The sequence below is a fragment of the Arvicola amphibius genome, chromosome 1 (assembly GCF_903992535.2).
Source record: "Arvicola amphibius chromosome 1, mArvAmp1.2, whole genome shotgun sequence".
Taxonomy (NCBI): domain Eukaryota; kingdom Metazoa; phylum Chordata; class Mammalia; order Rodentia; family Cricetidae; genus Arvicola; species Arvicola amphibius.
Window position 1 is genome coordinate 405869 of NC_052047.1, and position 26955 is coordinate 432823.

Below are 26955 nucleotides of genomic sequence, written 5' to 3' on the forward strand. Positions count from 1 at the left end.
CCGCCATTTTCCTATGGGGCACATCCGCCGCCTCTCTCTCCAGAGGCAGTCCTATGTCCCCCTCTCTAACAAATATTCCTACTTCCTCTCCCTGTTCCTGTCCCCTTTCCTCTATCAACTATCTTGTCTCTTGTTCTCTGCCCTTTGTCCCTCTTGGGCAAATAAATCTTCTTTGTGCTGAGAACTGGGTCTTGGAATTCTGAGCCAACACCAATACTTTCAGCTCAGGCTATCGTCCATAAACTCAGGATCCTCCACCTTCAATATCCTGAGTGCTAGGATTATAGGTGTATACTACCACATATGGCTCAGTTTTTAAAATAGCTATTATTTTTTAATTTTTATGTGCATGAGTGTTTTGCATGCATGTCTATCTGTGCATGCACCATGTGCATGCCTGGTCATGGAGGTCAGGAGTGAGATCCCTGAACCGGAAGTTACAGATGATTGGATGGTAGGCACTTATGTGGGTGCTGGGACCACAGCAGCAAGAGCAGCATGTGATCTTAACCACTGAACCATCTTCCCAGCCCCACCTATCCAATCCCCTACACCCGCCTTTAAAAGACAAGGTCTCACTATAAAGTCCAGGCTCCCTCAAACTTTCTGCAGTCTTTAGGCCTTGGCCTCCTGAGTGCTGGAATTATTGATGAAGGGTCCAGGAATAAGAATATAAAAATGTAGATTTCAGAAATAGGAATGTAGAAATAAAGAAATATAAAGTTGTAAGCCTAGGAGAATGAGATCAGACTGTCAGCAGCTTTCTCAGTGGCCTGAGGATGGACTATTAACAGCAGGTTACTCTGCTTTACAGCCCATAGCTCTATTTACAAGGCCAAAGCATCTCTCTGCAACGTGTTCCAGGTTTCCAGCTTTTATAAACTGTCAGCTGTGTTTGGCTTTTGGTGATGCAGTTTTCTGAGTAATTTCTGCTCTTCTAAGTAACCCCAGTAAAATGCATTGGTTCACCAAGTTAGACTTTGGTGATACCTGTAGTTTGTTCTGTCCTTGGTTCCCTATCTGGGGCGAGTAGATGTTTGTAAATGTCTCCCCAGGAAAAGCGTGCTTCTAAAGAGTAATGCCTTTGATAACTCCATCAAAATATCACCTGTCTTCACCTGCCTATTTCACGTTACAGTGATCACATTGGACCTTTACAAAGCCACATCTGACTCCATGATGCTGCACATGGACAGGTACACAGGAAAGCACTAGGGACACAAGGTAGAGACACCCTGAGCCTGCATCCATGTATGAGGGCCTTTGAAGGGACAGACACCATCTCCCTAAAGGAACTGTCTTGTGCTGAAAGCTCAAGTCTCAAATAACAGGAATCTCCCATCCTGCCCCACTGATCTCACCTGGAAAGTGGATGGCACCAACCAACTTGGACCTGAAGATGTGTTTGCTACTACGGTGGTTTGAATGAGAAGGGACTCCCACAGACTCATGTATTTGAATGCTTGTTCTGTAGTTGGTAGTACTGTTGGGAAAAATGAGTTGTGGCCTTGTTGGAGGAGGTGTGTCACTAGGGGTGGGCTCTGAGGTTTCAAAAGTCCACGCCATTTCCAGTTAGTTCCCTCTCTGCCTCCTGGCTGTTATCTAATCATGTAAGCTCTGTTACTGCTTCACAACAATGCCTGCCTTTTGCCATGCCCACATTACGATAATCATGGACTCTTACCCTCTGGAACCATGAAGCCCAGATTAAATGCCCCCCACCATGCTGCTTTGGTCACGGTGTTTGGTCATGGTAACAGAAAAGAGACTAAGACAGTTACTCCCTGTTTGCCTATAATGTGATTATATCCTACATCTCTGAGATGTGAAATGACTTGCCGAAAACAAGAAAAAGAAACTTAAATCAGGGACTAGCACACTTGTGCAAGCATTGAGGACCTGAATTCAAATCTCCAGAACTAATATAAGAGCCAGGCAGAGGTGGTACATGCCTTTAAACACAGCACTCGGGAGGCAGAAGAATATCTGTGAGTTCAAGGTCAGCCTGGTCTACAAGAGCTAGTTCCAGGACAGCTAAGGCTGTTACACAGAGAAACCCTCTCAAAAAACAAACAAAAACCAAACCAACAAAAAGTCAGATATGATTATACATGCCTGTAAGTCCAGTAATGAGGGGGGAAGACAGGAGGATCACAAGAGCTTGTTGGTCACTGCCTAGCTCCAGATTCAATGACAGACTTGTCTCAAGGGTAAGGTGGAAAATGGTGGAGACTTTCAACATCGTCCCCTGGCACATATACAGCACACAGAAACTGATTTTGGTCACTAACTTCTTGCCTTCCAACTTTAGTTTTCTCGGGTTTGCAAGAGTTAACTTTTATAAACTGTAAGCCTGATCAGTGCTTTTTTTTGTTTTTGGGGGGAGTAAACTGTTATATATAAGAAGCTATCATTCTTTCAGCCTACTGATGGGTACCAGTAGGCTCCTTTCCAGCCATCATTGTCATACACAGCTTCAGACCCAAAGCCCCTCCTCTTCGACAAATCACAGTATTTCATATGCTTGCCAAACTCTGGGACTACGTTTGGTCAATTTAAATGAAGTTCGGTATCCAGAGTAACATTTTAGAAATGATGTATGGAACAGAGGAAGGGGTAGTGAACCCAGGAGCACAGACGGATGGACAGACTGCACACTCGTGTTCTTGTGATACTGTGACACAGTGAGCATGTGCTCCTGAGCAAAGGTGAGACATGCCTCAATGGTGAGCATCTACAACAACCCTCAACACCACAGAAACCCCGACATCCATGAGGGCTGATCTCCTGTGGACACTGAGGATACTCAATTCTCTTTTATAAAACAGCCAATTAAAAAAAAAATTAAATTTTATGTGCATTGGTGTTCTGCCTGCATGTGTGTCTGTGTCAGATCCCCCGGAACCAGAGATAGAGACAGGTATGAGTTGCCATATGGGTGCTGGAAACTGAACCCCGGTCCTCTGTAAGAGCAGCCAGTGCTCTTAACTTCTGAGCCATTTCTCCAGCCCCCAGCCAATTTTTTAATAGCACCCCATCTTGAATTCTTGAACTCAGTGTAAATTATACACTGTGGCCAGGCATGGTGGCCCACACCTTTAATCCCAGCACTCAGGAGGCAGAAGTAGGCGGACCTCTGTGAGATGAGGCCAGTCCAGTCTACATAGAGAATTCCAGGGCAGCATGGACTACAGAGAAGCTCTGTCTCAAAAACCCCAAAGTCAAAACCAACTCAAATCAGTTAGGGAATAAACAGGAAAAAAAATCTGTTTGTTTTTATGACTATTTCATCCCTGGATGACAGATGGGGAAGGCTGATCACACTCTGTAACGCATTATCTGTGGTGCACGCGCACAAGTACTTCACGTGAAACATTTCCAGTCCAGATTTTAGTTAAGTTTTTCTTCTGCTTTTATTACAAGCATATAATATTAATTGGCAAAACACTGAATACAAGCTTCACTATCGTGAAATCAAAACATTAAGCAATATTCCAAAAAAGATTTCAGACAAAAACTAGCCACTTGATGGTACAAAAATTACACACTAACACAATCATAAAAAATGTAAACTTTCAAATTAAACAGTCAAAAATATGAATCTGCATCATTTCATACACCATGACAATTGTTAGCTGTGGCTGCATTCTAAGGTGGGAACACACGGTGCCGCTGTCTGTGACCTGATGTTACTTTCACTTGGGAAACGTGTCTGTCTGGTGCACTGACACACTTAGTTCTTTCTCCAAATGTGCTCTCGGGTGGGCGTGAGTGACTACAGGTGTGAACACTGGGTGTGAGGACCACAGTCCCACACAGCTGTTTCTGATGGGAGCCTGAATGGTAGCAATTCCTACCTGGAGGAATGCAAGATATGCAGACTGTGGTACAATTGAGTGAGTTTCCTAATCTATGTATCCCAGTTTATTTACCTGGTTGGTGTAATTAATATCAAGGCAGAGAAAACTTTTGTTTTCATGTTAAGGTCACATGTGATGTGTTGGGGTTTAAATGATTTCCTGAGGAAACAGACATTGTGTGTGTGTGTGTGTGAGAGAGAGAGAGAGAGAGAGAGAGAGAGAGAGAGAGAGAGAGAGACACAGAGAGAGAGAGAGAGAGAGGACAGAGAGAGAGAGAGACAGAGAGATTGAGATTTCGCTATCTGCACTAAATTTACTTTCAGTGTTTTAGAAGCATATTCAATATCCATATACAAAGCAGAATTCAGTTGGCTCATTCTTGGAACATTTAAGCTAATGATACATTTCAGAGCACTGTGATACACCACCCTGTATGCCCTCAGAAACAAAACACACAGTCACCAAAGATTCTGATGCCAGGGTAGGCATCAGGGGCCAGCAGGCCCGTAAAGGTCAGCACTGCCAGGCTGATATGTGGAAACAATGAAATCCCAACCCCCAGGACGGCTCAGGCACAGACTCAGCTCAAGGACTGGGTGTGCCCACAGTAGACACAAGCCTAGCATGGTGCCAACCTCATCACTTCCTGCCTGGCTGCTTATCTTTTAATATTGATGGAACATATCTACACACACACACACACACACACACACACACACACTCTCAGTAACAGCATTCTTATAATAATAACAGTGAAAAAGGCAAAACCAAATAGCTGAATGCACAGATATCGAAATTCCACCTATATTCCCTTTCAATTTAGTAGAATCGATGCTAGATCACAATTTGAACACACTCTAATAAATGCATGTTGGAACCTATTGCACAAAAGCATAAAAATGCTCTTCATCCCTATAAAAACATACAAACCAAAGGCTACAAAAAGTAAAAGAAGCTTGCAAAACATCTCACAATTTTATCTTATATGCCTGTAAATAAAGCTGGACCACAGAAACCAAACAACTGGATGGGAAAATATGATAGAAGGCTTAAAATAGAATAAATAATTTTATAAAGTTAAGTTTTCTTTTTTTAACCCCCCAAATCTTAAATTCAATATTATATATTCTATCTGAGATTTCTATTTTCGTGAAAATGGTACTGAGCGAGACCACGTGCTGGGAGGCTGGTCCCGGAGCTGCCGGCTGGATGCGCCGGATCTCTAGCATCGGCAGCTATGAAAACAACTTCACAGGAGCTCCGCCTGCTGAGAAAGCTGGACAGGACCAATCACTAATTGATCCTCGTGTTCATGCTGGAAAAATAAAATTTGGCCTTGGATGTCACATGGAGCTTGGCAGGAGTGAAACGAGGCGCCCGGAAGCTTCCATCTGACGCAAGCTCACTCTGCTTCGTCTATGAGCGAGGTAAGGCTACAGGTCAGACCAAAGGGCAGAAGGGCATCGGGAAGCGGCCTGCAGTGCAGACAGGCGCATGATGGAATCTTAGAAAAATAGGCATTTTTGCTGCTGAGGTTTATCAGGTTAAGGTGGTGACAGAAGCAGGGCTGTTGGGGCGGCGGCACCCAGCTAGGACATCAGTTACAATGTCCGCCTCGCTGAATACTTAGATCTATCAACGTAGCACCATAGCAAAGTCAAGTGATTCTAAAAGTAGCTACAAAGTTACAAATATATATCATGAGATTATACAGCCATACTAAGTTTGATCTGAACTGTAAATTAACTTTATTTTAATTTGGAGGCTTCTAACTGTTTAAGTCTTCTTTAGCTTCACCACACGGGAAATACCCAGATTCTAATGTGACTGCACGGTGAGAACAGGGTCTTGCGGACGCTTCTGCAGTACTAGTGTTCTGAGGTAGACAGGTAATATTTACGCATAAACCCTTGGGTAGTAACTCTAGAAATGATTTGGATGAATAGCAAACTCAGGAAACTGATAATCCAAACAGTCCTGGGCTCAAATAGAGAGGTGAATTTTGATCAATTCCAAAGACCTTGCTTTTGTTTTAGAAGGTCATATATTAAGGATTCCGTTAATTTGGATTTCTATCCTTAGTACCATTAGGTCTCAAGAGTCGCTGCTTCTGACACTGTGTAAGTGAAAGAGGAAGTAGAAGAGTGGGTGCTGATAAACCCAATCCCAACTGTCAAAGCAATGCAAGAAAAATTCCAGTTGCTAAGGCGAAGACTCAGAAAGCCTGGCCCCAGGAGACACACTAAGATCCTCCTCTGCCCACCAAGAGCAGAGGAAACCCTGGGATTACGGGGTTCTACGATTCCCACAGGGCCTGGGAGGGCAGGAAGTGACTGAGAGGTCCCTGGGAACCCAGGCCATTGTCCCTTCTCCTTGCTCTTACCTTCATAACCCTTAGGAGAGAACAAAGCTGGATAAGCTGGCATTTACTCTCTAACCAAACCAAACCAATTAAATTACACATGAAGTGGGAGGTTCACAAACAGTATTCTGTCTGTGATCGGAGAAATGTCTGCTGAACAGGCTGCTCAATTATTTTTCATGAAAAAGGGATCCAAAAAAAAAAGATGCTAACCCCATGAGCAGGAAGGCAAGCCTGGAAATACCATCTGCCAGGAACATGGAGGTTAGAGGTCACCTCACAAGTACCTTTACAAGGTCTCCCCACAGGAGGGCTTGTGCTGTTTGGTAAGCGACAAACAGCCACCACCACATCTTGCCAGCAGAAGGAAAACAGAAAGGGAAAGGCAGGAACTTCCAAAGACTTTCCAACAAGCCAGTGCTGCGCCAGCCATTTCACCCCGACTTGCCTTATGGAGGGCCGGAACTGCAGCCACACGACGCTGGGGACTGAGGCAGGGTCTCCCCTAGCCCAGCCAGGATACACAGTACAAGACTCAAACTTGGGAGTGGACCTCTGCTGTACTCTAGAAGGTGGGAAATTAAATACCATGGCTAAATAATAGTATTACTGCAAGCCTCTTTGGGTATGCTTTAAATTAAATTTTTATATATCTCTTAAGTCTTCAGGAAGCTAAAGGCAACATAAATATATACCATGAAAAGACTTTCAATAACTTAGGAAGGACTTAATGAAAGTACAAGCGTTTTTGAGGCTTATAATGAAACCTAATCCACAAATGAAGCCAAAAGGAACTCAGATTCTCAAGCCCCGGAAAGCAAGCGGAGGCGCTGCGTGTGTCACGGATTCACTTGTTCTCCGGCCTGTAGACCGGAAGCAGAGAGAGCGAACTGCGAAGTGTTTTCATCCTCTGTAAACACGTGCTGGTAGTGTCTTGTTGGGAGTGGATTCTCTCATACAAAAGTTATAAATATTCTCTATTCAGAAATATGGTCCACATGGCACCCAGAGGCAACATTCCACGGCACAGTTTGCCGTGTAGAGCATTGGGTGTGGGCTGAGTCTGGCTGGGCTTACAGCAAGTCCATCTTGGGTCTGTAGTGTAGCAGGAGGGGCGCCTTCTGTAAGACAAAAGAAAGGCGGGTGAGGGAAGTACGAGGGGGCCCATACTGGGCACTCAAACCACAGGCACACACTGCACCAGCAATGCCACAGCTGAGTCCAGTTCTGGGGACAAGGAGTAATCATCATTGGCCTCAGGTGACCCAGTAGTAATCCAGGTGGTGTTTGGGGCTCATGATAGGGCCCGTGCAGCCAGAACTTCAGCTTGTTCCTCCTGCCTACTACACTAGCTCTGGTTTTTCCTATGCAGTTTCTTATACTCTCCAACTGTTGCCCTGGTCAACTGCTGGTCCTCCTGGTCTTGGGCTGGCCCAGATGTCTCCATCCCCTACTTCCTGGGCAGCACCATGACTAGAGGTGGAACGTAATACCAGTTCCTGACTCAGAAAGGTTCCCAAAAGTTTGAGAGTTTGCTCCACTGGGGACTCGGGACTGAGTGGGGTGGTGAGCAAACACACTGGCTGGGTAGATGGTTCCAGAGAGACAGCTGCTCACAGCAGTGTCTGCAATAGAAGACACACACAGCAAGTAAGGACCAAGAGTCTGTCTCAAACCTGGCATCGGAAGAACCACCCAGTCTCACCTTGAATCTCCACCGTGTAACAACCACGAACTTGAGAGTGTGGTCCTTGCCCAGGATCTCCTCGTTGCATAAAATGTCCAGCTGGTGGGAGAGGGGCTTCAGTTAGGCACATATTCAACCTACCTTTAGAGTGAGGCCAACAGTGATAATATGAACAATACTTTCACATGTTCCTAAACAAGCCCCTCCCCAGCCGTGTGGGAAGGTGGCTTGTCTGCTTACTCACTTACCTGCATCATCCAATATAGAAGCCAGCTGCAAACACGAGTTATAACAGAAAAGGAACATTTCTGTTAAGACCAAAACTTCTTCAGGGGTCAAAGATATAGTGGTGTACTTCACGGCCGTGTTGCAGTGGTCCCAAGAGGCTTAGCCTGGTTGCTCTGAGCATCAATGATCCTGGCCTGTCCCTACCCTAGTTCTGGGCTTCTCTAATGAAGTCCTGGAAGCATCACAGGTGGACCCATTGCTGGATCCCACTTATTGTCCCTTAATTCACTGTCCTCCCTCTAACTGGTAGTGAAATGTAAACTCCTATGTTCACCCATTGACCTTTGAAGGGCCTAGCCACCATCAATGAATGGTTCAGTAAGCTACAGCAGTGACCCAGACAGCAAAGTGGGAAGGCATACCAAAGAAATCACAAGACAGTTTCTCTTAACATGCAGAACACAGGGCCTGGTCTATACAGGGTACATAGGACCTTATGCACATAGAACACACAGGGCCTTCTTCACATACAGTTTGTTTTCACCACGGCTTGGACTCTTTCTTCCTTATTTAGTAGACTTTACTACTTAGAGCAGCTTCAGGCTCCCTTGCCTCATCTTACATACATGTTCCCATGTAGACTAGATTATTATGGCACGAGTTATGTATCTTGTCCTTCAGTCTGTGAGGAGGTGTACCTGGCCAGCACCGGCCCCCACTGGATAGCATTTGCCCTTACATAATCTGCAGATGGCGCCTAGGGAGGTGCACGGTGACGTCTCACTGTCTGTGTTTAATTTTTATTTTCCTACGTGTGAACCAATGACCCAGATGGTGTTGCTATCTCCCTAGGCAGGGGAGAGAGGCTGTTCTCACAGGCCATATAGGAGAGTGTGTTTCTTGTAGACAGCGATGAGTGGGAAACCAGCCTTCGTATCCATGAAAGCTCACCTGTCTGCTGTCATCTTTACTAAGTGGTGTGTACATTACACAAGGTGCATATGAACTACTGTCCCAGCGAGGCATGATGCTCTCATCCAGTTCCTATGACTCCTAGTACCCTGTCTCCCCTCCTTATCCAATGTCTAGGACAGTGCTCCCTATACTTCACACAGCACTGGGGACTGCAGGGCTCTGAGCGCAGTGTGAGGTCCACCTGGGATACTCATGAGCTGAGCCGGTTGCAAAGAAAAGGCTTCACTTCTTTTTTTTTTTTTGGTTTTTCGAGACAGGGTTTCTCTGTAGCTTTGGTGCCTGTCCTGGAACTAGCTCCTGTAGACCAAGCTGGTCTTGAACTCACAGAGATCCGCCTGCCTCTGCCTCCTGAGTGCTGGGATTAAAGGCGTGCGCCACCACCGCCCGGCCAATGCTTCACTTCTTAATGGTTTCCATGAAGAAATATTCCTGCACATGACAGGCAGTCTTCCCTTGAACTGCCTGATGTCCCTGGCTCTGGACAGTGCATAGAAGCCACTTAAAGTCACGATGAACATCTCTACCTTCATAGGATCCAAGGCTCCCCTCTACCTATTTCCCAAATAAACCAAATCTAGACTTGCTTTTCCCTGTGGGCTCCTGGTAGTGAATGTCAAGTTATGTTCTCATTCTGTGTCTGCCACCTTCTCCCCAGCCATGTGTATGGTTGGCTCAGAGCTGGGGGGTGGCCCTGGTTCCTGGGTTTGATGAACAGTTCTGAAAGAGCACTGTGACAACTGCCAGGAATGTTCAGTGTGGCTATAATTAAATAGCAGACTGGGCAACTGATAAACAGTTAAAATAGTAACATAACAAAATATTAACACATCTTTAATATAACACAATTAGCAGTTAACATAACTGGTTAACAGTTAATATGTGCTAGAGGCTGGAATTCTGCTCATCATGTAGGTATCTGCTGTCACTGTAGGATGTAATAAAGCAGAAGAGAGATTCCCCAGGTACCAGGTCATGATTTAAACACCTAATGATTTAAATGCCCTGCCTCCCAGCACATGGACTGAAGAAGACCCTCTTCCCCATGGCTTCTAGGGCCTTGTGGCCAGGTTACTTCAGTCACTGCCTGTCATCTCTCATCCTGCTTCCCCTGACCTGTGTCGAAAATCTTCTACTTCATACTAATGAGGATGCTTGTCACAGGGTTTAGGCTTAGCAGATAATCTGAGATGTTTCATTTCAAAACCCTTAAGCCGTTACATCTGTCAAGACCTTCCTGCAGTGGGGTCACACCCACAGCTCCCGCTGGGACACTGGTTCAGTGGCTAGCACAGCTCTATATACGACTATTCTCAACCACACTCACATGTCCTGCAGCAACACGCTGGACCTTCTGTCTCGACCAGCTCTATGTGCCTTCTAAGTCCTTTTACACACAGCCTCAGAATTCTTCTCAGGCAACACTGAATCACTGAAATCCTTAACGCAGCAGGACAGCTCCTGCTGTTCTTGCCTGACTGCTTCTCAAGCCTCTTTCTGAGCACATGGCTTACAACTCTCACGAGCCCCCACAACAAGCTCTGGGTCTCTGGATCATGTCACATCCACTTCTCATTCATCCACCTACCCCCCACCCATTCATTAAATTAAAAAACAAAGTTCTGGGACTACAGAGATGGCTCAGTAGTTAAGAGTACATAAGGCTCTGAGTCCAGATCCTAGCACCCACATAAAAATCTGAGCATGAGCCAGGCAGTGTTGGTACACGCCTTTAATCCCAGCACTTGGGAGGCAGAAGTAGGCGGATCTCTATGAGCTCGAAGTCAGCCTGTTCTACAAAGAGTTCTAGGACATCCAGAGCTGCTGCAGAGAAACCCTGTCTCAAATAACAGAACAAAACAAAACCAAACCAACAAAAAAAGCTGGGCACGATTATGCATGAGTCTGTAACCCCACTGTCATGGAAGAACAGAGACAGAGGATTATGAGATCGAGCTGCCAGCCAGGCTCTAGATTCAGTGAGAGACTGTGTCTCAAAGGAGTGAGGCAGAGAGCAATAGAGCAGGACACCAGCATCCTCCTCTGCTCCCGCACACACAGACACAAACCCAAGTTCTTTCTTATGTGCAACTGTAACTTATGCTCAATGTATCTCTGTGCTTCTCACTGCTATTTCTTTCCATACTACCTCAAGGATAGAAAACACAAATTAAGATTTTATTTTTTTATTATAATTTTCAAACAAGGAGCTAGAAAAATGTCTGGCTCAGTGATTAACAGTACTCTGCCCACACGGTGGCTAACAAATGTCTGTAACTCCAGTTCCAGGGGATCTGATGCCCTCTTTTGACCTCTGTGTGCATCAGCATGCACACTGTACATACACATGTAGTTGAAACATTAATATAAATAAACCTTTTATAAAAAACTAGTTTCTGCTGGGCAGTGGTGGCACATGCTTTTAATTCTAGCACTGGGGAAGGGATGGGGGCCAGAGGTAGGCAGATCTCTGTGAGTCTTAGGTCAGCCTGATCTACAAAGCAAATTCCAGGACAGCTAGAGCTGTTACACAGGAAAACCCTGTCTCAAAAAACCAAAAATAAATAACTAGAATAAAATAAATAAATTAAACAAACACACAAAAACTGATTTATATACAAGGGGCCAGCAAAATGGCTCAGTGGGTAACGGCACTTTGTTGCTAAGCCTGACAACCTTTGAGTTTAATCCCCAGGATTTCCACAGTGGAGGGAGAAAACCGACTTTTGTAAGCTGTCCTCTGATCTCCATGCAAGTGCCACTGCACATGTACACACACACACACACATAATAAATCTAATTAAAATGTTCTTTAAAAATCTCCAAATAAGGCTATTAAAAAGAAGGGATATATGTATCTTTGGTTGTTATTTCAGCAACAAGACAAGCAAGAAGGACCCATCCCAGCTCTCTGGCTGATGGCTACCTCATTGAAGGAGGAGAGATTGAGCTTCTTGGCGATGAATTTCTTCAGGTGCAGTACTGTTGCTTGGGCTGAGCATCGAATCCACTTCCGCTTCAGGCCCCGTAGTTTGCTGCTGTTGCATTCCAGACAGATGCTAACCTGGAAGAGAAAGGATACGAGGTCAGACTCTTCCTGGATCCACACAGCTCCTATATGAGTACTGGCCTTTTGAAATCAGAACACTGTAGATGTAGAGGATTTTTACCTGTCATTTTATACTTCCTTTTAAAACCTCCTTAGAGTCTTTGTGATGCTGAAAAACACTGTAGCCTGTCAATTTTAGTTCTCTCAACTTATAGTCACCCTGAGAGTTATGTGTCTGTATTTGCCAAAGGCACTGAGTCCCTTTATATTCTCAAGGGTACAAGTGGATCAACTGTTGCATCCTAACACATCAAGGGTACAAGTGGATCAACTGTTGCATCCTAACACATCAAGGGTACAGTGGATCAACTGTTGGATTCTAACACATCAAGGGTACAGTGGATCAACTGTTGGATCCTAACACGTCAAGGGTACAAGTGGATCAACTGTTGCATCCTAACACATCAAAGGTACAGTGGATCAACTGTTGGATCCTAACACATCAAGGGTACAAGTGGATCAACTGTTGCATCCTAACACATCAAGGGTACAGTGGATCAACTGTTGGATCCTAACACGTCAAGGGTACAGTGGATCAACTGTTGCATCCTAACACATCAAGGGTACAGTGGATCAACTGTTGGATTCTAACACGTCAAGGGTACAGAGGATCAACTGTTGCATCCTAACATGTCAAGGGTACAAGTGGATCAGCTGTTGTATCCTAACACGTCAAGGGTACAAGTGGATCAGCTGCTGGATCCTAACAGGTCAAGGGTACTAGGTGATGCAAGTAGGGATCTGTTGCAGAGAGACAAAGCCTTATCCTAGGACTGTAGAGAAACCCTTTCCAACATGGGTTCACTCAAACTTCTGAAAATTCAGGTAAAAGAATTAAAACGGAAATATGTATCATAACATCACAAGAGATAGAAAAGGAAGAATTAAAAACATAAGATACTGAGTAAAGAACATTATACAGGCAAAAAAATACAACATAACTTCTAAAAATAGTAAACACACTCACTGAAGCTAAAATCACTGGGTAACTTTAGTGCTCAAGACAAAAAAAAACTTTCTCAAAGATCATTTGAGGAAATTATTAGTAAGAATTTAAGTTAAAAGGTGAATTTGAACTAAAGTATCAGCATTAAGGAAGCCAACAAGGAAGATAGATGGATGAATCCCAGACTTGCACAAAGGGAGGGACAAGGGAAGCCAGAATTTAAAATTAAGTTCCCTGGAGGACAAAAATCATAAACCTGCAGACCAGGAAAGCAAATTATCAGTTAAAACCAAAGGGGCTGGAAAGATGGCCTTTGGGTAAACTATGTGATGCTCTTCTGGGAGACCCAAGGATTCAGTTCTCAGAACCTCAGGACCCATTTTGGGCAGCTCACAACCACCTGTAACTTGAGCTACAGGGTACCCAGTGACTTCTTTTGGCCTCCATGGGGACCTGCACAATTGTAGCCTACACATACACACACATTAAAAAGAAGAAGGCCAGGCAGTTGTGTTGCATGCCTTTAATCCCAGCACTCGGGAGGCAGAGGCAGGTGGATCTCTGTGAGCTCAAGGCCAGCCTGGTCTACAAAGCGAGTTCCAGGACAGTCAAGACTACAAAGAGAAACCTGTCTCAAAAAACAAAACAAATTTCAAGAAATACCTTATTAAAAGATAAAAATAAATGCCACAGACTGAGGTACAGCATTGCTAAGACACATGTTGGATGTGGTGGCCTAGGCCTGTCATCCCAGTACTTGGGGAAGAGGTAGGTGGATCAGGAGTTCAAGGTCAACCTCTGTTACTAAGTTCCCCCCACAGGCCAGCATGGTCTATATGAAGCCTTCCCCGTTAGCACACTCTATATGAAGGAACCCCCGCCAGCATGGTTTATATGAAGCCCCCCCCCAGCACACTCTATATAAAGGACCCCCCCCCCCGCCAGCATGGTCTATATGAAGCCCCCCCACCGCTAGCACACTCTATATGAAGGACCCCCCGCTAGATTGGTCTATATGAAGCCCCCCCCACTAGCACACTCTATATAAAGGACCCCACCGCCAGCATGGTCTATATGAAGCCCCCCCCCCCCCCCCCCCCCCCCGCTAGCACACTCTATATGAAGGACCCCCCTCAGGCCAGCACGCTCTATATAAAGTCCCCCCCACCCCAGCCAGCACGCTCTATGTGAAGCTCCGCCCCCCCAGGCCAGCAAGCTCTGTATGAAGCCCCCCCCCCAGGCCAGCACGCTCTATATGAAGCCCCCCAGGCCAGCACGCTCTATGTGAAGCTCCGCCCCCCCAGGCCAGCACGCTCTATGTGAAGCTCCGCCCCCCCAGGCCAGCATGCTCTATGTGAAGCTCCGCCCCCCCAGGCCAGCAAGCTCTGTATGAAGCCCCCCCAGGCCAGCACGCTCTATGTGAAGCCATCACAAAAACAAAACAAAAACGACAAAAACAACAACGACAGCAGCAGCAACAACAAAACTAAACCAGAATGAGAGGAAGTTGGCACTAGTCAAGCGATCAGAAAACAGATGATTATTAAATCACACTATGGAGCAAGAATGAAAAGGAGCTCCAAATGAAAAGACTGGTTCAGGAAGACATACAGGAAGAAGACCAAGAGGAATATTAGGGCCAAGGTGCTGACTTATACCAGCCATGGATTTTAAAAATGTACATAATCATTTAAGCAATTTGTAACTAGTAAAGTAAGACAGAACTCCCCCACACCCCCAAGGGTTTCTCTGTAGGTTTGGGGCCTGTCCTGGAGCTAGCTTTTGTAAACCAGGCTGGCCTCGAACTCACAAAGATCTGCCTGCTCTGCCTCCCGAGTGCTGAGATTAAAAGCATGCGTCACCACCGCCCGGCTTTTAAGACAGAACGGTTAACTTACAAAACATAGATATAAAAAAAATTAAAGAAAACATTAATTCTCTGCCATCAACCCTACCTAGTGCCAAAAAAGGGAAGAAACAAGAAAAAAAAATATGGTAAGTTGAAGTAGAAATCAGCTCAGATTTATCAGTGGCCAAGGGAAATTTGACTAACTTGTCATTTAAATTTTCTAGGGACTGGAGAGATGGCTCAGTGATTAAGAGCACTTGCTGCTTTTGCAGAAGACTCAGGTTTGGCTCCGCACACTTACATGACAGTTTATAACCATCTTGTAACTTGTTCCAAGGACTCTCCAAGCACCAAGCACAGCATGGTGCATGTAGATCCATATTAAGCAAAACAGACACACACACACACGCACACAATTAATTTTTTAAAAAAGAGAAAAATTCTGGTTTGATTAAATAAAATCTAGTCAATACTAGATATTAGAGGAAGATATTTAATAAAGTGACATACCAGATTATTAACCAAAAAAAAAATCTTAGATTAATAAAGGCAGACTTTAAGAGAAACAATGTCCCTAAGGGATGTTAACATTTATAAATTTATATGCACCAACTGATTAGAGAAGATGCAGAGACCCATAGCCAAGCATTAGATGGAGCTCAAGGAGTCCCGTGAAAGAAGTGAAGGAGGGGTCGTAGGAGGATCAAGGACACCACAAAACAAAGCAAAACACAGTCCACAGAATCAACTAATCGGGGCTCATATGGGCTCACGGAGACTGAGCCAACGATCAGGGAGCCTGCGTGGGTCTTTTCTAGGTCCTCTAGATCACATGGCTGTTATGGCTGTGTAGCTTGGTGTGGACTCCTAACAGTGGAAGCTGGGATGTCTCTGACTTGTTTGCCTGCTTTGGGGACCCTTTTCCTCCTCCTGGGGATCCAGCCTCACATACCTCATATCTCACATGATCATACCTCACAATATAAGAGAATGCACCTACTCTTATTGTAACTTGATATGATGCCATGTTTGGCTGATACCCTGGGAGGCCCGCTGTTTTCTGAAGGGAAACAGAGGAGGAGTGATCTGGGGGAGAGGAAAGATGGGGGGAGGGGCTGGGAGGTGTCTTAGGTTTTCTATTCCTGTGAAGAGACACCGTGACCAAGGCAAGACCTATAAAGAAAAACATTTAGTTGCAGTGGCTCGGTTACAGTTGAGAGGTTTAGTCCACTATCATCAAGACAGAAAGCAAGGCAGACATGGTTGCTAGAGAAGGAGCTGAGAGTTCTACATCTTAACTCACAGGCAACAGAAGTAGTCTGTCTCACTGGACATGGCTTGAGCATGTATGAGACCTCAAAGTCTGCACCCACAGTGACACACTTCCTCCAACAAGAAACACCTACTAAGAGTGGCACTCCTTTTGGGGTCGTTTTCTTTCAAACAACTATAGGAAGATAGGAGGAAGGGAAACTGTGGTTGGGATGTAATATATGAGAAATTAAAAAAAAGGAAGCACCTAGAGAACTTTGTGAATGGACTAGTGGCCCCACTTGACACCTGCTTAGCTAAAGGGTTGCAAGCTGTGGGCTATCGCGTGTTCTCGTCAGAGTCTGTATCTTGTGAGGTCTGTAGGCCTGTGCTTAGCGCTGGCTAGAGGACTCGGGTGTAGTCAGGAAAGACACAGACTCCCAGGGAGTGAGATGCCTGAGCACAATGATGCACACAGTGCACTCTAACGTGAGGAACAGAAACAGCAGAATGTGCTCATCCCATAGGACTTTGGGTCTGAGTCATCTGCGAGACAGGAACAGCTGTCTGTAAGGCTTCCCCTGGAAAGGTAACCACCTGCAGGAGATAAGACTCAGAAGTTGCGGCAGATGGGTAAGGGGTAACTGATGAATCTGTCCCCACACAGGTGCTACTGCCCGGACCCTAAGGTGTATGTAGGGGGCATTGAGATCTTAGGGTGAAGGACATGCTTTGTTGCAGGTAACACAGGAATTCCCTTTCTGCATCAGAGACTGTTCAGAGAACCAGGCCACAGGCTTTTACTTCCTGCCTCTCCACTACCCCTTGAACTTATTCCACATTCTTTGACGCCTTCCCCTCTTGCCAAGTAGTATCTGATCTGGATTTTACATCAGCTGCAAGAAACTCAAAAGAAAAGGCAAAAAGCTGCTTCCCCAAGGGTCAGTGCAGCACTGCCATGACTGACCTCTGGGAAGGTCTAGGTAGAAATTCAAGAAGAATTCAGAGTGAGAAGAGACTGAATTGAGGTAGATAAGATTGATACACGGGGGGTGGGGGCACAGAAGGACCTGGTGCTCCTAGGTGTTCTCGCAGGGGGTGACAGCCTATCTTCCTGAGCCCCATGCGGAGGACAGTGTGTGCAGGGATCAATGTCAGCTGGGGACAAAACAAAGCCCCATCATAGTAAGACATTAGGGAGCTAAGGAGTGGCCTTTGTGGAAATAAGACTCACATTCCCACCCCTGTGCTAGCAGGTACCCCTTGATCACAGTGGGGTTTCTGGGTGTGAGAATCTCTTGCAGAAGGCATCTCCCGAGGAAATAAGCGAGAGAGGGAGACAGACTCTCTGTCTCTCTGTCTCTGTCTCTCTCTCTCTCTCACACACACACACACACACGTGACTGGAGCCACCCGCCCACTCACCAACCACCTGCTACTCAAGCTGTCCCAAAAGAAGTAGTAATCAGGCCTCAGGAAGAGACCTGCAGCAGCACGTGTCTCACCCAGAGAAAGAATGCGACACAGCTGATGCTTCTGCCCAGCTGGCCTCTCACTGTGAACAATGGCAAAGGCGAAAGACTCGACTTGGGGCAAAGTTAGGAGGAAGAAGAAATGAAGAGCAGAAAGAATGAGGTTCCTTGTGTGGAACAGCAACAACCACCATGAGGCAGATATACACACACACACACACACACACACACACACACACACACAGAGAGAGAGAGAGAGAGAGAGAGAGAGAGAGAGAGAGAGAGAGAGAGAGAGAGAGAGAGAGAGAGAGAGAGAGAGAGAGAGAGAGAGAAGGTGAGACTAGGAACACACAGGGCCGCCTGCCCTTTCACTGGTGACTTTTGTTGTTGTTCCTGCCTTTTTGGTCCTGGGTCGGAGAGAGGACGTCAAACTTAGGGCCTTGTGCATGCCAGGCAAGAGTTGTACTGTTGAACTATTTCCTTAGCTCTATTAGTTTTCCATTTTTCTTTCCTCTCCCTTCCTTCTTGAGATAGTCTCACTATGTAGCTCTGACAGGTCTGGAAACTATGCACTACCAGGCTGTTCAGGAACTCACGGAGGTCTGCCTGCCTAAGCTCCCGCCCACCAAGTGCTGCAAACGAAGGCATATGCCACCATGCCTCGACCATTTTCTGTCTTAATATTCAACGTTTAAGGCACAAAGTCCAGTTGAAAGACATGTCTTAAAAGATGTAAGACAGCCTGGTGGTAAGTGATAAAATTATCGTGAATTTAGAATTCTAAGTTTACTAAATTATTCAAATGAGAGGTGACAGTAATACATCAACACACAAAAACTCGGAATGTTTACTATCAACACACTTGGTCTGAAATGGCACATAAAACAGAACACACAAGGGGCTGGAGAGATGGCTCAGAGGTTAAGAGCATTGCCTGCTCTTCCAAAGGTCCTGAGTTCAATTCCCAGCAACCACATGGTGGCTCACAACCATCTGCAGGCATACACACAGACAGAATATTGTATACATAATAAATAAATATTTTAAAAAAACCAGAACATACAAAAGAGAAAGACTGAAGATAAGTCCAATATTGTGGGAAAATAAAACGAACACCAAAAGACCTGGACATGGTGGCACAAGCCTCTAATCTCAGCTAATCAGGAGGCTGAGGTAAGAGTATCCTGAGCGACTTAACGAGAACCTGTCACAGAATGAAAAGTAGCAAGAGTCAGAGGGCTGGAGACGCAACTCAGCAGCCACGCACTTGCCTAGGATGTATGAAGCTATCAGTTCTACCCTAGCATCACAAACAAAACTAACACCGAACTCCACAAAAGCACGACACTTAACTACATCTATACGACTTTTAGTTTTGCATCCAAGTTTTACTGTTAGGGAAGAATTCTGGGGATGCAGCTTGGTTACGTGCTTGCTTTATAAAGCTCTAGGTTTGCTCCCTGCACCATAACTGGGTGCAGGTTGTGCACAGCTGTGTTCTTAGTATTTAAGGTTCAAGACCATCCTTGGTTAAACAGTGAGCTCAAGGCAAGAATGGTTTAGTGAAACCCTGTCACAATCTCCCCTAAACCATACCAACTTTATTTCGGTGTGGTTAAGTTTTGTTTTTTGTTTTTTTGTTTTTGTTTTTTTTTTTAAAAGAAACTTTATTCCTTGGGCTGGATAGGTGGCTCAGAGGTTAAGAGCACTGGCTGCTTTCCCAGAGGTCCTGAGTTCAATTTCCAGTAACCACATGGTGGCTTATCCACCTGTAATGAGATCTGGTACCCTCTTCCAGCGTGCAGGCATATATACAGGCAGAACACTGTATATATAATAAATAAATCTTAAAAAACAAACCAAACCAAAAAACCCAAACAAACAAACAAACAAAACTTCACCAGGTGGTGGTACACGCCTTTAATCCCAGCACTCAGAAGGCAGAAGCAGGTGTATCTCTGTGAGTTTGAGGTCAGCCTGGTTCTACAAGAGCTAGTTCCAGGACAGGCTTGGACAGGCTTCAACGCTACAGAGAAACCCTGTCTCAAAAAACAAAACTTATTCTTTAAAAATTGCATACAATATATTCCAACCATTAAAATATTTTTAAAGTTTTGCTTTTTATCAAAAATTTTTATTTTGTATGGTGTTTTGGCTATATGTACATCAGTGTATGTGTATCTCTGGTGCCTGATGAGCCGGAAGACAGCACTGGACTCCCTAGAACTGAAGTTACAGACCGCTGTAAACTGCCATGAGCAGGCTGGGAACTGAACCTGAACCTCTGGAGAGCAGTCAATGTCTTAACCCCTGAGATCTCTCCAGTGCGTAAAGTTATATTTCAGATTGTCCTCAAAATTGTGCTAATCTTCTCACCCCAGCACCTCAAGTGCTGGGATTACAGGTGTTGTCACCTGGTTATGCCAAAAGTTTAGCACAAATAAGCAACAATTTATGGTGGGAAGTAAAATCACAAATGGCAGTGACCATGCCTCCTCTGAGAAGGCCACACTCATGCTTTTGGATGTGTCTGTCTGTCTTGTCTTTTCTTTTCTTTTCTTTTCTTTTCTTTCTTTCTTTCTTTCTTTCTTTCTTTCTTTCTTTCTTTCTTTCTTTTTTTTTTTGGTTTTTCGAGACAGGGTTTCTTTGTAGCTTTGGAACTAACTATTGTAGACCAGGCAGGTCTCACACTCACAGTGATCTGCCTGCCTGGGCTTTCCGAGTGCTGAGATTAAAGGTGTGCACCATCACCACCCAGTGTGTCTTACTTTCTTCTGAGCACCTCTCTTTCTCTTACCCTAAAATTAAAATAACTTCATTAAGCCCAACTCTGATTCATAAAAAAATCTCCTGAAACAAAGCATTAGATCACTTAAAAATGTAAATTTAAGCATGTTCAAAAATTTAAGAGTACCATGAAAAACTAAAAAGATACAGTATTTCCAGATTATGAGTGAGAAAGAAGAAGCAACCTGAGGATGGTCAATAGGAAAGGTAAGAAGAAGATAGCTACTCCAATGGACATACTGTAAAACAGGATCTTTAAGATGTGTTTAAAAATGCAACACAAAATCCTACACTACATGCATACCTAAATACATACACTACATACATACATGCATCAGGACACAGAAACGTCTAGAGAGGAAACAAGGGAAGTGGCAACACCAAAGCCTGAAAAGTCAGAAACCAAAGCAGAGAAACAGCACAGCACAGAACTCGACTGGGAGACAGCACACTCACCAGGAATGTGGGCCACAGCCTGTGCTTCCCAAGACAAACACCTGCTAGGACACACTAATAAGAGACAGTAAGTGTGAAGCCAACACCAATTTCTCCTTAGCTGGTCTGTGCTTTATTGTGTATCACACGCTTCAACTGTACCGCACAGAAGCCTTGGGAAGATATTATAAGCACCAACCATCTCACAGGCAAGGAATCTGAGGAACAGGCAGAGTGACAGTTATGAAGGTGCTACAGCTTAAGGTTAGGGTTAGGAGGCGAGAAGACGTGGCTGCAGGTAAGGACAGCCACATCAGTACCAAAGAGTCGTTCCCCTGGGCTCTCTGCACAACTGGACTGTCAACCTGACATCTGGAAAGAGGGGAACCTCGACTCAGGACGTACCTCCTTCATCTGCTCTACGGGCACACCTGCAGGGAATTTCCTGTATTGTTAATCGCTAGAGGCGGGCCCAGTCTACCAGGGGTGGTAACCTCTGAACTGTACTGTGCTGTGTAAGAAGGCTAGGTGAACAAACCAAGGAAAGGAAGGCACCAAGCAGCGCTCCTCTAAGGACTCGGCTTCAGCTCCTGCTTTGGCTGCCCTTCATGACGGACTTGTAACCTGGAAGTCAATATATTCTTGCCTTTTCAAACTTCTTTTGACCAGTGTTTTATCACAGAAACTGAGAGTAAACTAAGAAAGAAACTGGTACCAGTAAGTGATACTGTGATGGGCTGACCCTGGCTTTAATGTCCTAGACTGTTTTATGGGATGAAAGGAGAAAATTTGGAGCTTTGGGCTGGAAAACTCATTGAGTGCTCCGGGCTTCATGAGTTCATTGTTCAAGATAACTGGGGAGAAACATAGACAGAGAAGGCTCGGCCAGTGAAGTTTCAGAGGGAAATGCGAGAGTAACTCAGACTCCATGAGGGAGGGAGGGAGAGAGAGGAGGAGAGGGGAGACCAGGCTGGCCGCAAACTCAGAGACCCACCTGCCTCTGCCTCCTGAGTGCATGAGCTAACATGTCTATTAGATGATGTTTTTCATTAAGAATTTGTAACCTCGTGAGCTGGAGCTGGGGAACAGCTGTGATTACCTGGAGATCAGCACCACTGAAGTGACTGTCGATGATGGTTAGCTGGGGCTAAAAATATCAGTTGTGCTTAGAAAGAGACCAGCATCATGGAGGTGAGATTGTCCAAGTATTCCCTCGGGATCACACACAGAAGCTATGGTCCAGTGGGGGACCAATGTGTGAGGGGCACATTAATGAAGGCACAGCCTCAGCTGCAGTGAAAACCCCGAGAATGAGAGTCATGAGGAGAACCTGTGCGATGTAGGACTGGAGTCTCCCTGATGAGAGACAGGGAGCTACTGATGAAGGTGCAGCTTCAGCTGCAGTAGAGACCTCTGCAAGCTGGAGATACTAGGGCAGCGGGGAGACCATCACAGACAGGCAAATGTGGAAGGGAGTTGGCCTGAACCTAATCTGAGACAAGCTGTGTGTTCTACGCATGACAGAGGCAAAGAAGGGGAGCTGCCCAAGCCCTTTGGAACCCACAAGACCCAAGAGGTCAGACACTGAGCCACAAGATTTTTGGAGCTACGCTGCTGGACTTTGGTTTTCCTTAACTGATTGTTTTTTGATTTTTTTTTTCCTTTCCTTTTCTTTTTTGTCCCAGACAGGGTTTCTCTGCATAGCCCTAGCTCATTCTGTAGACCAGGCTAGTCTCTACTGGTCTGTCTTTGTCTCCCAAGTCCTGGGATTAATGGCATATGCCACCATCACCTAGCAACTATGATGGTTTTTCCTTTTGAAGCAAGAATGTATTTAACTCGGCTTTGATTTTACAGGGGCCCAGAATTAAGACTTTTAACTTTAAAGCGATTCACTGAGCCATCTCTTTAGCCCCCAAGACACTGAACTTATAAGTCCCACAGTGTTTAAGAAGTTTCATCACTTTAAAGTTGTACTATGTTTTATATTCTCATATTAACACAAAATCCTGGGACAAATGAAAAAGGAAAGGTTATGGTTTAGTAGTGATATGTTTATATGCCAAGTTGACAAAGACAAAAAGTAGATTTGTTATAGCTAATGTTGGTTGGGTTTTTTTTTTTTTTGTTTTGTTTTAGACAAGGTTTTTCTGTGGCTTTGGAGCCTGTCCTGAAACTAGCTCTTATAGACCAGGCTGGCCTCAAACTCACAGAGCTCTGCCTGCCTCTGCCTCCTGGGTGCTGGAATTAAAGGTGTGCACCACCACCACCACCCGGCTTGGTTGTCTTTTTGACACATCTAGAGAGAGGGGACTTCAACTCAGGAACTGCCTACATCAAAACGGCCTGTGGGAATGTCTGTGGGGCATTTTGCTAACTGGTGATTGATAGAGGTAGGCTCAGCCCACTGTGGACATTGCTATACTAAGGAGGTGGTCCTGAGCTATAAAAGAAAACTAAATAAACAAGTCATAGAAAGGAAGTCAATAAGAGTGTTTCTCTATGGTCTCTGATTTAGTTCCTGCCTCCAGGTTCCTACCTCGATGTCCTATCTTGGCTTCTCTTGATGATAGACCATAAAGTGAAAAATGAAACAAATCGCTTCCTCCCCAAGCTGCTTTCAGTCACATTGTTTATCATAGCAACAAAAGGTAAACTAGAACCTGGACACTGGAGGAGCATGAACTCCAAGCAGAGATCAGCACAAATAGCATCCTCTAAATATCAATGAAGAGAAGCAGAAAGTACTATAGCCAAGCAGGGCATTCAGGTGGACACATGAGAACACTTATCTAGAAAGGTAAGATGACGGCCTTCATGCTTCTGCAAAAGATAGGGTTGTAAGGCACAACACATAAGTGTCAGGGATTGTACCCACGGCACCCAGGAAGTGCACAGCCTGTGTGAGATCAAGAATATACAGAGTTTAGCTCCAAAAGCTAGACCATTACAAAAACAAGAACAAAATTCACTCCCTACATATGCTTTAAGAAACACTTAAACAGGTAATATATTTGGTATAAAAAGGAAAAGGACACAAGCAATGTCCAGGCCTGGGCTAGGGTTAGAGAACTAGTGGCTTCCAAAAGCATAGGACTGAGTCCAGGCAAGGAACACTATTGCTCCAGAAATGCTGGCAGGCACACGGCCTACAGGGCAGGGCTTATGAAACCTGCTGTCACCTGCTACTGGTGCTCAGAATCAGCACAGCAGATGAGACCGGGACCCCTCCAAGATGACTGCATTGCTTGTGCACACAAGGGTTGTCAGAGTGGTCCCCTCACCACAGGAAAGAACACTTATCCCACATGTATCTGCAAACCCACCCTATTTCTGTGGTGCTATCATTAACTATAGAAATGGATTTGTTAAAAAAGATCCCACCATTCCAGCCCATAATTCAGTTACTATGTTACTGTGTCTTCTAATAGGGCCAAGATCATCCCACTACGTGCAGCAATCTCATTACTACTGATGCACATTCATCTCCCACTAAGTCATAGAGTGGCTGTTTCCTGTCGACTTTGGCATCATGTCTAAGGTCAGACTGGGGAAAGGACCTCTCTTTCCCAGAAAATCATGTAAAAATCCTTGATGGTAGTATGCATTGGTTTGTTGCCTATTCCCAACATGTACTGATTATTACATGCTGATCCAATCAGCCATGGTGCAAAATTCTGTTTTCAGTGGATTGTCTCAGGTTTTATGTAAGACAGCATTTCCTAGGAATACAGCATCTGCTCCTCTTAAGTATCTCATACATGTTTCCCTGCCCCTGGGAGAGGCCTCCAAACGCAGTGACAGCCACTCAGTCATGGCATTTCCTTACTCCTGTATAGTAAGACAATGATCCTACTTTATCAAAAGCATCAAAACTGTTAGAACTCACAAACTAGGAAGTTCTGTAGACAAGGATATGGAGTTTTATCAGATCCTTCTATGGCACTTCTGTTTTGATATGGTTTTTGTTTGTTTGGTCTGGTTTTCTCAGCTGATAATGTGGCAAATAAGACACGGAGAGTTCTCAACATTGCACACCCACTTCCCTTCATCGCGCTGAAGGGTCGCTTCCCTTGGGGGCACAGCAGAGAAGGTACCAAACCACCAATAGTGAGTGTTTCCATAGATGTAGAAAACATAATCTGATTGTGAATTCTGTATGTCTGAAATGCTCTACAATCACCATGTATTACTTTGATTATTGAAACAAATGCTCTACAATCACCATGTATTACTTTGATTATTGAAACAAATAAACAGGAATATAAAGAAAAGTTAAGGAATTAACAGGAGGAAAACTTTATGATATCTTATCCTGTTACAGTTTCACGAGACACTGAAGTATGCACACAAGGGAATGAACTGATGCCAGGGTTCACAGAGGAGGCATTGTCACCTGCTCGTCACTCCTGTGGTAATCGTTGTCCTCCTCCTGCTTCTCTTCCGCTGTCTCTTTATTGGAACTGTCGTCTGCTTTGGTTTCACCTTTTAGCACAAATAGAAAATGTTGTACAGGTTGAAATATCTCTAATCCAAAATTCAAAAGGTCTAGTATGTAAAACTTTTTGAGGTGTAAGTGTAAACTTCTATACTTAACCCCCATATGACAGGCTGTATGTAGAAAAAGGCAGAATTAAAATATTATATGCAACTTTTGCAAAATGAAAAAAAATCCAATTCTGAAACACTTTTGGCTCCAAACATTTTGGATGAGCAAAAACCATATTAAGAAATCCAATGTTATAATACTTGTAAAAGTTCAAAGTATATTAAAAATGATGCTGACATTCACTCTACTGAGAGCACGCATACAAAGAGCCCAGTGATAGCAGTTAAAACCATTCTGCGTGTCAGCTAAGGAACTAAGCAACTCTGTGTAGGAAGCCCTATGACTGCAGCTGAGTGAGGCAGGTTTGGATTATGTGTCTTGAGGGCTCAGTGGATTTAGACTAATGTCTTAAGGGACTCAGAAGACGGAGACAGTGACCAGAACTGGTGAGCACAGCAGAGACAAGCCTCCAGGACCACTCAGCACTGTGGAGCCCCACTTCCACCCACCCTAATGGACTCCCGCCCACACCTAGTCTGGCTCCCACAGGGACTCGTAGGCTATTCAGCATATACAGGGTGGTCTGGAGTGGTCCCGCCAGCAAAGTGCCAGCACTCAAGATTTGAATAATTTATTAAATACAGACTTTAAAAGCACCAATTAATTTTCTGCTCAAATCCAACTGGCATTTGACCTCTTTATCATAAAGCAAGCAAAGTTAGAATCTTAAGGATATCCACTTTCTACCATTTTTTCCACATGACCTCTAGGTATTTTCTATATCTGTTGAAGTCTAACCCACATGTCCAGCTACCAGGGTTGATGAAGATCCTTTTCAACAACAATCAGAAAATGGGAAGACCACCTAAGCCTTGAGAAAAAAATGCTCTGTGGGAGGAAGCCTCCGAATTGCTTGTGGCCTAATGCAGCTACTCACCATTGCGGGGATCTAAGTGCTGTTTTGCTGAGCACGCCTCCCCCTTGATGTCACCTGGTACCTCCATGCCCAGTTTGTGATAGAATTCCCTCTGTTTCCTCATTTCCGCTATTAAGAATGGAAACAATTTTAATGTTTAATAGGAAAGGACTTAAATAGTAAAACTGCTCACTAATGTCACAAACTTGCAGATTAGATGAGTCTGAAGGATGATACTAGTAAGGAAGTCAGCACAGGTCGGAATGGGGACCGTGATGCCCCATGTTGCAGGTATCTGAGAACACTGAGACCGGGACACAGGCAGGAAGAACTGGGGCAGCAAGATAGGCTCTGGAGCTGCAGGCATCCTGCTCCAGGACGACAACACACCCTCCTCAGCCCTCTAGGATGGTGTGGAGTCACTCATCACCTGGAGCATGACAGATCCTATGGAAGCAGTTTGAGGGACTCCCCAGACTGAGACAGATCCCGAGGAAGTGGCTCAGATGACCCTTCATACATCACCACTAAC

General features: G+C 44.9%; 1 protein-coding gene across 2 annotated transcripts in view; it reads right to left on the reverse strand.

Moving 5' to 3' along the window:
- Window positions 1-6422: 6422 nt before the first annotated feature.
- The window catches only part of Pcgf3 (polycomb group ring finger 3), a 43922-nt gene continuing 23389 nt past the window's right edge, over window positions 6423-26955 (reverse strand). For both annotated transcript variants that reach the window (XM_038346894.1, XM_038346895.1), the window contains exons 7-11: window positions 26445-26552; window positions 25355-25443; window positions 12036-12173; window positions 7928-8008; window positions 6423-7343 (exon numbers count right to left, since the gene is read on the reverse strand). In XM_038346894.1, coding sequence (XP_038202822.1) covers window positions 7296-7343; window positions 7928-8008; window positions 12036-12173; window positions 25355-25443; window positions 26445-26552 — 464 coding nt within the window. In that variant the 3' untranslated portion in view covers window positions 6423-7295. The remainder of the gene's footprint in view (window positions 7344-7927; window positions 8009-12035; window positions 12174-25354; window positions 25444-26444; window positions 26553-26955) is intronic.